Source organism: Euprymna scolopes, chromosome 26, assembly GCF_053919585.1.
Source record: "Euprymna scolopes isolate OS-2025 chromosome 26, ASM5391958v1, whole genome shotgun sequence".
Classification (NCBI taxonomy): Eukaryota; Metazoa; Mollusca; class Cephalopoda; order Sepiida; family Sepiolidae; genus Euprymna; species Euprymna scolopes.
The window spans coordinates 43,493,520-43,506,117 of record NC_136507.1 but is presented as its reverse complement, the minus strand read 5'-3'; the positions used below and the strand labels follow the sequence as shown (position 1 = coordinate 43,506,117).

At 27.4% G+C, this 12,598-nt stretch overlaps 1 protein-coding gene across 5 annotated transcripts in view; it reads right to left on the bottom strand.

Annotated features, from left to right (window-relative positions):
- LOC145248003 (pre-mRNA-splicing factor syf2-like) overlaps positions 1-12,598 on the bottom strand; it is a 276,024-nt gene that overhangs the window by 132,589 nt on the left and 130,837 nt on the right. For all 5 annotated transcript variants that reach the window (XM_080109690.1, XM_080109693.1, XM_080109692.1 and 2 more), the window contains one exon: positions 9,353-9,442. In XM_080109690.1, coding sequence (XP_079965816.1) covers positions 9,353-9,442 — 90 coding nt within the window. The remainder of the gene's footprint in view (positions 1-9,352; positions 9,443-12,598) is intronic.

Genomic DNA, 12,598 nt, shown 5'->3' with positions numbered 1-12,598 from the left:
AGTGCCCCTCCCTTACAAGGTTCATTCATTCAGATCTATTGTAATCAAAACTACAAAAGAGTTAACTTGAAAAGAAGTATGCAGGGCTCTACATTGCGAGTAAAAATTAAAAAAACGCTTATCTTTTTGGCGATTGTTTTTTTTTACTGACAAATCTTCTAATAGTGAATGAAAATGCTTTTTCAACTTATATTTTCTTAAAATAAAACGAGCAAAGTCAAATTATTTAAACAGTAAAAGGTTTAATAGAACAATATACTTTTTTTTCTTTTTTTAAAAGAAGGCTTTTGAAAGAAATATCTCTAAAATGAAATTGATCACGTATTATTTCGCAAAGTTTTGACAGTAGTCGGTTTCTTTTGAAGTTTCAAAAAAATCGACCCCATACCTATCTCTTCCAAACCTAAAGTTATTAAATAACCCCTTCGTTAATTTAAGGGTAATTAATTCAATTCAGTCAAGTTTTTTTTTTAATTTCATTGAAATAAAATCCATTATTTTTTTTTCTTCAGAAAGATAAAACCCTGAATTTGATTATATTAAAAGCAGAATAATATAATCTTTTTTCTAGAATTTTAAACTGAAAATTAAAAGTGTTTTGCGCAGTTTTTTGCCGAACGAAAAAGAAATTAATATATATATTTTTAAAAGGTTTTGTAATCAATTAATTTTTATGTCTAAATAATATTTACGATTAATTAAATAATTTCATTTTAAAAAGTATTTATAAATAGAATTTTACTAAGGACTTATAGTTTAGCAATATTGAACCGCATCAACCATGTGTGAATTGAACACAGTCAACCAAAAAAAAAATTCAAAAGAAAATGCGGGTTTGTATTACTGTACACATAAATTCGAAAAAGTTGTCAAAAAACAAATATATAACAAATAAATCTTATCAAAGGCAAGATAAGTTATTTTTCTACCTAACTGGATATATTTTTCGGGTTTTTATTCAATGTAACATGTTTATTCAGCTCGAAAAGCATACAGTGTTTACCGATGTATTGGAAAATTCAAAATGGCGCCCGAAACTCTCTTTAACACGGTAAGTTCAGGAAAAGATGTTATAAATAATAAACTAGACAAAATACTGCTAGAAACTCGCTCAATATATGTTACCGTGACATATTTTGACATATATTCGGTGTTTTTTTAATAGTATTTTGTCTAGTTTATTATTTATAACACATTTTCCCGAACTTACCATGTTAAAGAGAGTGTCGGGCGCCATTTTGAATTTTCCAATACATCGGTAAACACTGCATGTTTTTCGAGCTGAATAAACATGTTACATTGAATAAAAACAAAAAAATTACCCAGTTTGGTAGAAAAGTAACTTATCTTGCCTTTGATAATATTTGTTTGTTATATATTTGTTTTTTGACAACTTTTTCGAATCTATGTGTACAGTAATACAAACCCGAAAATGCATATTTGCATTTCATTATGTAAACTTTTATACATTGGTTTCAAAATTCAAAAATTAAATTCTATAAGTTTTTTTTGTTAACTACCGGTTGGTACAATTTACCGCCCCATCCCTTTATATTTTTTTCTTTTTGTCTTTTTTAGCAGATTATTTTCAATTAATTATCCAAATAAGTGACTAGCTTTAAAACAAAATTTAATAGTAAATTATTTGTTTACAGATAAACTGAATTTTCTAATATGGCCCAAAGTCCAAAAAAAAGTCTTTTTGAAGATGATGAGTTGAAAGCCATTTGCAAAGTCTGCAAATTAAAATATCACGAGGAATAAAACCATCTAACATGACCACAACCAACATGTTAAAACATTTAACTATGAAGCATCCAAATAAATTGGAGGAGCAAAATAAAAAAGAAAAGGAACAAAAATTACCAACTAGTCACTCAGAGCAGTTTTATTAGTGAGGGTCGAAATCGCAGTGTCTTTTTTTTTTTTTTTTTTTTTTTTGCCTACGTCACCATCTAGGTGTCACCATTTTTTTTTTAACCCTCCTTAACTTCAAAGAGTAAATACAATATATACAACTAAAAAAATAATTTTTAAAAATGCTGATTCCATTCATGAAAAATTCTTTTAACTAGAAATTAAAACTTAGGTAAAGATAGCTGACTGACAGCAACAGGAGCACTGGTTAACTACTGAACCACGTGGAAAGGTGTGGGGGGGAGGAAAAAAAGGAAATTAAATGATGATAATAAATTATGATAACCGTCTTTGAAAGGCACTAAACTCCTAAAATTTACTTCTTTAAAATTTTAGACGGCACTCCCCGGCAATTTTAAAGCACTCTCTCTCTCTCTCAAAAAAAATAAAAATAAAAAATAAAAAAAATAAAAAAAATTTAATTTTTAAGTTTGGGAAAGATATATTTATTATAACCAAATTCCTGTATGAAGACTGGATCTACTTTATTGGACGTTAATTTGTGAGATAAGTAATTTTTCAATGTTTAATATGTTTTTAAAGTTTCAATTATCAATTAAATTTTTTTAATTGCATTTATTTTTCAATTTATTTTAAAAAAACAGGGTTTTAAATGTAGTTTTCAAGGTAACAAGCTTCGAAAGAAGTCTAATAAAAAAAAATCACTTAATTTTTAATTTCGACAACCCTGAGAATTTAATTATTAAAAAAATATTGAAATGTGACATTTTTTTATTTAACATTTCTATTTGTTCAATTAATTTTCTTTCAATAATTCATTTCACTCAACAAACTTCACCATTTTTTGTTTTTTTATCTTTTTCTGTAATTTTGGTAATTATGTTTGCTCAATTTTATCTAGTATTTCATTTGTTTTTATAGTGGTATCATTTTTATATGTGTTCCTTTGATATACCCTATTTCAAAATTAGTTTGGCTAAACTTATTCTTCACGTTAGAAACAACGTGTAAAAGCAATGAAAAAGTAAGAAAAAATAATAGGTGTTAACTACTTGTGAATTATGGAGGTCTGAAGAACTGCCATCACAAATACAACTATCAATAGCTAAACAAAAAATCGTTTTTGAAATTCCTTTAATTGTAACTTTTCGCTATACCTACCTTTTGGTATAAAACACAAAAACTTTCGATTAATGGTATTTCTCATATATGGTCGTTAACTTTGGAAAGATTTTGTATCTACGGCGCCATGTCACGTGGTATATTGTTTTTTTTTCATCACGCACGTTCATTTATAAATTATTAAATCAAATATTTATCTTTTTTATATTTAATTAGTATATATTTTCTTTCTCTTCCGCTATATTTTTTTTATTTAATTCATTAAATCTGTTAATTATGAGGACCAAAATAATGAATCGTGTGTATTTATTCTCTAATTTTCTTGTTTTTGTTCTGTTATATAAATTCTATTTTATTTGTTTTTTCTCTGAAGGATAAATTCTATTTTCTTTGAGTTTTTTTTTCTGTATTCCAATTAAGTAAAATAAATTTTCTCTAAAATAAATTTTGCTAATTTTTCCGTTTAGTTTACTATATAATAATTTTATTTAAACCAAAACAAGACGGTGTAGACATAAAATATCTCTTCCAAAGTTAGGGAACATATTTGGGAACTACCGACCATAAGTATAAAACTACCTGGTATATTTCAAAATAATAAATTCCCTAGGAATCGGAATCGGAATCGTACTTGGTATCGGAATCGTTAATCAATATTTTTCTGGAATCGGAATCGTATAAAAATTAGGAATCGTCCCAACACTACTTTTAACATTTGATTATTGTGTCACATGTTTTTCTATATCTTTTACATTGGCATGTTTTAACATTTGATTATTGTGTCACATGTTTTTCTATATCTTTTACATGGCATGTTTTAATTTATTTGATTTACATTCCATTTCATTCAATCATGTTTTTATTTAAACTTTTTATTTTTTTTACATTTGATTTTTGTGCAGCATGGTTTTATTTCTTTTATTTACTTTTGATTTTTGTATAACATTTTTTTATTTATGTTATTTACATTTGATTTTTGTGTCACATGTTTATTTTAGTCTACTTACATTTGATTTTTGTGTAGCATGTTTTTATTTATTCTATTTACTTTTGATTTTTGTGTAGAATGTGTTTTATTTTATTTACATTTGATTTTTGTGACATTTTTTCCTGAATTTTATGTTCTTTTGATTTTTGTGTAGCATGTTTTTTTTTGCTTTATATTTAACTAGCGGGGCTACCCGACGTTGCTCGAGGCCGTATAAACAATGAGAAAATTTGGTTTTGTAATATATTTGTTATTCTTATGAGAGAGGAATTTTGTATGTTTATGTATCATTTGTTATTTCGAACAAAAGAATATTTTACCTACATAAGACAGATATTACACATATGAAATAATTGTATCTAACCTAGGGTAGGTCATTTATAGCATGTATATGAAAGGACAGGTAATATACAACACATTTATCTCATCAAATCCCAAGCAATGCCAGGTATTTTACTAATATATAGTCTCGCCTATTTCATTCAATCCTGGGCAAGACTGGGTGTTTTGCTAGTATATATCTCAATCGATCTCATTAAATCCTGGGTGACGCAAGGTATTCTGTTAGTATATATTTCAATCAATCTAATTCAATCCAAGGCAACGCCAAGTATTCTGCTAGTATATATTTGCATCCCAGGCGACCGTGTATTCTGCTTGGATACATTTGCATGTATCCCATTGAATTCAGGGTGACTCCGGGTAATCTGTAAGTGTATATGTGAACGTATCTCGTTAAATCCCATAATTTTTGGATTGTTACAAATTTCGGCAATTTAACCTACATTATCGCTCACCTGTCTAAAATAATAACTTTGAGACATTGTCTTGGGGGGTTTTTCATTACAAACAAATCATCAAAATAACTTACATTTCATCATTTTTTATAATTTTTGGATATGTTACTAATTTCAACAACCATGTCACATGATTTAACTTACATTCCGCCACCACTCTTACTAAAATAAAAACTTTGATACATATGGCTTAACTTTAGTGATCTGCATAAATCATTTGATAAACCCAAGTAGTCACCCACCCTAGAATGACCAGACTACATATTGCTTCACTTTAGTGATGTGCGTAAGTCATTTGGAAATCCCAAGTAGTCACCCATCTTAGAATGACCAGACTACATATTGCTTAACTTTCGTGATCTGCATAAGTCATTTGGTAATTCCAAGTAGTCACCCATCTGAGAATGACCAGACTACATATTGCTTAACTTTATTATCTGCATAAGTCATTTGGTCGAAAATAAATTTGTAAAAAATTGGAAGAAATATGCATAAAAAAACAAATAAAAAGATTTAAATAATAAAAATGATTCGGCGGAAAGTCTTAAAACATAGTAAAACGATTCTCACTTCCTTTCTACACATCTCTCTCTTTCTCCCCCTCTCTCTCCCGATTTCTCATAAACAAAGATGGAAAGAAAATGGCCGTATGAAAAAAAACAAATAATCTTAACTAAGGTATCGTCTCAAACCTAATTATTTAATAAGCATATTTTTTTTTTTTTTGGTTCTGGAATGTTTTGCTCGTAATGTTTAGTTTAACTATCGTATCTAACTATTTTTAACCTGCTAATAACTTTGGTAAAGTTGTCATAACGTCTAAATTAATATTTTTATTTGTATGGTACTTCGCATTTTTTGCCGATAAGAATCTGTTAATAAAAACATTGAATTCAGACATCGCCATTAATGACTAAGCGTTTTTTTACTTTCGTATAAATATCATTAGATCATCACATACATAGGAAAAACGAAAAAATGTCACTTTTTTGGTGGGGGGCCCTGCAGAAAAACACCCAGCTAACAACCTTAGACTGGTACTAATGGGCCCAAAATTCGATATTTGTCATCCGGAGGGTAGGGCTTTAATATGATACCAAGTTTGTTCATTTTTATTCCTCGAACCCGAAGCCCTGAGGCAAAGTTTGAAAATAAAATCGGCCAGCCAGAATGAGTTAGTGAAAGATGTTTGAATTTATTTAAGTACCAAATTGACAGATGCGCGCCCGGAAGTCGTCAAGCGTGACGACGACGTCAATGACCAGGTTTGTTTGTTATAAGCGAAGTAAAAAAAGAAAACAATGTTAAAACTTAAGCGGGAAAAAAAAACACAAAAAACTAACGTATGGCAAACGAACAATGAAAACAGAAAACCGAACACGTGAAAAATGGCTTGAATAAGCCTGTTTCGATAACATTTTTAAAAATCGGTGGGTACCCGGGTGTTTTTGGGTGTGTGGTCGGGGGTGGATAAGCGAAGTAAAAAAAAAAACAGAAAAACGAACGTTACGTGAAAAATGGCTTAAATAAAACTGGTTCAATATTAAATTTTAAAAAAAGACATCTCACACCACGATTCGAACTCAAAACGTTTAGATAATAAACCAACGCGCTAATCAACTGACCTAACGCGACATACATGAAATTTGTTCAGTTTTTCAACTATTTAAAGTAAATCAGGTTATGACGTCATCTGGCGCATGCGTAGAACTGCTCGTCTTTATTATATTTACATCTGATTTTTGTGTAGCATATTTTTAATTACTTTATTTACAGTATATTTTGTGTACCACGTTTTTGTTTCTTCTATTTCTATTTTATTTTTGTTTATCAGGTTTTTTTTTATTTCATTTACATTTTATTTTTGTGTAGCATGTTTTATATAATCTACTTACATTTGATTTTTCTGAAGCATATCATTATTCATTTTTTTACATTTGATTCTAATCTAACATGTTTTTTTTATCTTATTAACATTTGTTTTTTTGTAGCATGTTTTTATTTATTTTATTTACATTTGATTTTTGTGTAATCTGTTTTCATTTAGTTCATTTACATTTGATTTTTCTGAAGCATCTTTTTATTTATTTTATTTACATTTTATTTTATTCTATCATGTTTTTATTTATTTTATTTACATTTGATTTTTGTGTAGCATGTTTTTATTTATTTTATTTACATTTGATTTTTGTGTAGCATGTTTTTATTTATTTTATTTACATTTGATTTTTGTGTAGCATGTTATTTATTTTATTTACATTTGATTTTTTTGTAGCATGATTTTATTTAGTCTACTTTAGTGTTGGGACGATTCCTAAATTTTTCTGATTCCGATTCTGATTCCAGGAAAATGTTGATTAACGATTCCAATACCAAATACGATTCTGATTTTTGTTTTGAAATATACCATTATATAATAGAAAGCTTTTGTGTAGCAAAAAATTTTGGTACAGTGAAAAAGTTGAAATACATTTAAGGGAATTTCGAAAACGATTTGATGTTTTTTGTTTGTAAAATTTCTTTCATTGAGTCAAACATATTTATCATGAATTAAACATGCACCCATGCAATTAATAATAATCCATTTCAGGAGTTATTTTATATATTAAAAAATCTTCTAAAAAAAGTAAGGTATGATAATTCAAATAAAATTACAATAACATCAAATTTCAATGGGAATAACATGTTTTGTTTATCTTTTATTTTATGAACATTTTATTTTTGTAAAAATTTTTTTTTTTTATTTACAGCCGATTTTATTTTCTCTCATGTTTTTTAATACTATTTCCATTACATTTTATTTTTGTGTAACATGTTATTTATTTCATTCATCCTTGATTATTGTGTAGAATGTTTTTATTTGTTTATTTACATTTGACTTTTGCTTAGTATGTTTTTATGTATTTTATTCATATTTGATTTTTGTGTAGCATGTTTTTAACATTTATTTACATTCGATTTTTGTTTACCACATTCTTATTTGTTTTATTTTCATTTTATTTTTTAATTTATTTACATTTGATTTGTGTCGCATGTTTTAGTCTACTTACATTTGATTTTGTGTGTAGCATGTTTTTATTCTTTTCACATCTGATTTTATTCTATCATGTTTTTATTTATTTTATTTATATTTTCTTTTGTGTACTGTTTTTATTTATTTTATTTATATTTCATTTTTGTGTAGCATGTTTTATTTATTTTATTTACATTTGATTTTTGTGTAGCATGTTTTTATTTATTTTATTTACATTTGATTTTTGTGTAGCATGTTTTTATTTATTTTATTTACATTTGATTTTTGTGTAGCATGCTTTTATTTACTTTATTTACATTTGATTTTTGTGTAGCATGTTTTTATTTATTTTATTTACATTTGATTTTTGTGTAGCATGTTTTTATTTATTTTATTTACATTTGATTTTTGTGTAGCATGTTTTTATTTATTTTATTTACATTTGATTTTTGTGTAGCATGTTTTTATTTATTTTATTTACATTTGATTTTTGTGTAGCATGCTTTTATTTACTTTATTTACATTTGATTTTTGTGTAGCATGTTTTTATTTATTTTATTTACATTTGATTTTTGTGTAGCATGTTTTTATTTATTTTATTTACATTTCATTTTGTGTAGCATGTTTTTATTTATTTTATTTACATTTGATTTTTGTGTAGCATGTTTTATTTATTTTATTTACATTTGATTTTTGTGTAGCATGTTTTTATTTACTTTATTTACATTTGATTTTTGTGTAGCATGTTTTTATTTTATTTACATTTGATTTTTGTGTAGCATGTTTTATTTATTTTATTTACATTTGATTTTTGTGTAGCATGTTTTATTTATTTTATTTACATTTGATTTTTGTGTAGCATGCTTTTATTTACTTTATTTACATTTGATTTTTGTGTAGCATGTTTTATTTATTTTATTTACATTTGATTTTTGTGTAGCATGTTTTATTTATTTTATTTACATTTGATTTTTGTGTAGCATGTTTTATTTATTTTATTTACATTTGATTTTTGTGTAGCATGTTTTTATTTATTTTATTTACATTTGATTTTTGTGTAGCATGTTTTTATTTATTTTATTTACATTTGATTTTTGTGTAGCATGTTTTATTTATTTTATTTACATTTGATTTTTGTGTAGCATGTTTTTATTTATTTTATTTACATTTGATTTTTGTGTAGCATGTTTTTATTTATTTTATTTACATTTGATTTTTGTGTAGCATGTTTTTATTTATTTTATTTACATTTGATTTTTGTGTAGCATGTTTTATTTATTTTATTTACATTTGATTTTTGTGTAGCATATTTTTATTTATTATATTTGATTAATATTTACTATATTTTTAGTTTAACAACCTAATTTTCTATTGGAAATTAATAGCAGAAACATTCTTTTAACTATTTTAATATTTGTTTAACTTAATATAATTATGCAGCTCTAAACCAACATCACACTTGGATTAAAAGCCATTTAATAAGTGATTATTTTTATTAATCTCATGAAATTTAAAATAAAAATGAAAACAAAAAAAAAGACAATATAATATTACCATTCTTAGCTGAAGGTTTTGGAGTTGGTTGAGTCTTTCCTTTCGCTTTTTGGCAGCTTCCTGTTGAGCAGGTGTCAAAGCGGGAGTCTTCTAAAATGCATACAAAAATAAGAACTTGTTGAAATTTTTTTAAACGCATACAACAAAGAATAAGAGGTTGAGGTTAAATAAAGGGTTTGGTTTAAAATTTTCTGAAGATTACAAACTGATTAACAGAATACAGCTTGAGGTTTCCACATAGTGAAGATAAAATCAATCAAGATAAGGAAAATCAAGTAAATAATAACCCGACCACTCATTCCAGAAATATTGAATAAAAATTGCATATTGTCTGTTCTTCAAATTTATAACACATTTAGGCAATAATGTATTTAGTTTCCCCCACTGATTTTTCCGAAGGTGTTTTTTCTCGATTTTTTAAACTGTCAATTTCCAACATTTATAGTGATACACTACGTCACAATGATTGTTGTATGTTTTTGATGACTGAATGAATTTAGTATGTTTCTTTTTTATGAATATAGTATATTTTTTTAGTGGACAAAATAAGTTCCAAGTAAATGAAGTCAGGTATATATTTTGAAATATTTTCAATGTAATTTTTTTAGTTTAAGATTTTTATGACTTTTGAGGATTTTTTAATTTAAATGGAAAACTATGTAAAAAAACTTTTTAATATTTTCAGTTAATCAACCTTATGTCCAACTCTGCTCTTGTGGGGAGGCAAGTAAATAGGAACAGAGAGAAAGAGAAAGAAAAAAAATACACCGACAATAACTGCTATTTGTTTATGCTTCTTGCAGGATCAAAAATGAATTTTTAAAATATGATTTATTTTTTATGTTGCAATGTAGTTGCGTAGGAAGTATGAATGAATATATTTGTTAATTTAACGTCTAAAATTATATTATATATATATATATATATATATATATATATATATAGTTTAGAGAGTTAGGAGAATAGAGTATATTCAATTCTATAAGAAGAGACTTATCGGGATAAGATAAAGCTCAACAAATTTCATTGAAGCTTATATAGGAAAAAATAAGATTGGAAAATGAAGACACAAAAACTTCATGCAATTTGTAAAAAATACTCCTAACACATTCAAACCAGAAATATTTATATTTGTATTTAAATTCACTAAAGGTTTGCGACAACCTGCAATTGACTTCCATCTCCATCTAACCCCCCCCCACACACACACACACATATCTCCATACCCAACATCTCCTGTCAAAAATTCCTTACTATCATTTAAGGTCCATCAACCGACTTCCCCATATAACCTTAACCCTGCCTCCACCACTCACCACACACTGACCTTCCTTCCCATTGAAAGCATCTGAACCCATTTTGAGTGGCTTAATTCGACCCGATTTTCCACCCCGCCTGGATTTTTCTACTTCAAACTTGTCATTTTACCCATATGCCAAGGACAAATAAAGAACACAATTCATCAACACCAAACCAAGGAACACCTACGGTATCATATAATAAGGAAAACACACCACAACTGTGGAAACACCAACTCCAACCTTCAAACTAACCGAATCCCCAATCTTTTCATTGGTTTTTTTTTTTAGGAATGAGGTTATGTCCCCTTCCTACATCGCTCCTGATAAGACAAGCTCTCGCTTTGAATTTGCAAATCTGTCTCATTACCGTAATTAACACATTTCACTGAACCTCCACACAGGAAAAACTCATTTCTCGTTATGCACGAACCTAAATGTAGTATGTTGTTTACATCTTGCTTGTTCATAAATAAATTATGTCAGTGGTCCATGCATCTAGGAAATTTAGGACTATAATATTAACATCTGCAGACAGTTTCCTGATATAGAGATTTGTATCTTCCGGGATTTGTTTACCAAACTCTCTGCTCTGCTGGCTAAACCCTTACATTATATTTTTGTGCCTTATATTTGTATACATGTACCCTAGTTATTCATCTCTGCCCTCATTTAACTAAATCTTTTAGTTTTTTTATATTTTTTTCATTTCATTTTACTCTCCGTTTTTTTTTTTTATTCTTTATTTATCTATTTATTATTAGTAGTAGTAGTAGTATACTCTTCCCCCTATTATCCCACCACACCATTTGTCCACATCCTAATTTTTTTTTTCTTTTTGTATTTTTATCTACCTCCATCAACTTTACTCCCCTATATTTATACGTCTGCCTTACACTTCAACCTTCCTCCCTATACACCTAATAACAGGGTAACCCTAGGATTATTACTGCATATTATCTAATATATATCATTTGATATTATAGAATTATCCCCCCATACCCACCTCATGACTTACGCCTTTAAATCTCCTTTGGACCATCACTTGCATCACTAAATTAAACTAGTACACAATGCTCTACGTAATCACTCCACAGCTTTCATTAATTCTCATAACATTACACTATAACCATAATCTTCTTATAAATAATGCTGGGATAACTGTTACTTTTCTTCAATCCTACTTAATTCATCATCATATTTCGCCTGAAATTATACACCATCTCAATGTGCTGTTGTCAGCTCGTTTGCATCTATCGATTAAAAAAAAAAAAAAAAAAAACCTGTATAAATTCTATACATTTTACATACGGATGAAATAGGATCACCACCTATCCACCACTATACCTCCCCTTGAGTCTTAAAACAAACTGCCCACATTCTTTAAGACTATGATAGAAACCCTTTACACCTTTTTACATTACACTTTATATAATATGCTCCTCCTTTATCTTAGAATTCGATATAATTCCCACTGATAATATCAATATTTTCATGTTTTATTTTGTTCCTGATGAATCCCACGCTAGATGTCGCATCCTTATTATGTTACCTAGCATCTTCTCTAATCTTGTGATGAGAAACATTAGGCTTTGAAATACCTTGGTATAAAGTGTCCCCACTATCCCCCAACTAAATGTTTGTATACCTTTATTAAAATAAATTTTAAAAATATAATTTATTTTGTTATGTTGCAATGTGATTTAGTAGGAAATATAAATGAATATCTTTGTTAGTTTAACGGTTAAAAATACTGACCACTTTTTTTACAAATCGTGTATTCGTTGCTAAAGCAACGAATACGTTATTGGTAAAAGAAGTTTTTCTTTGCACGTGACTAACAATCAAGGTTTTTTTGGCATTTTTCGATACATCAGAATTTTCTTTATTATTATTATTACTTGAGAGTAAATACATGAAGATAAACCATGAAATAGTAAAACAATTG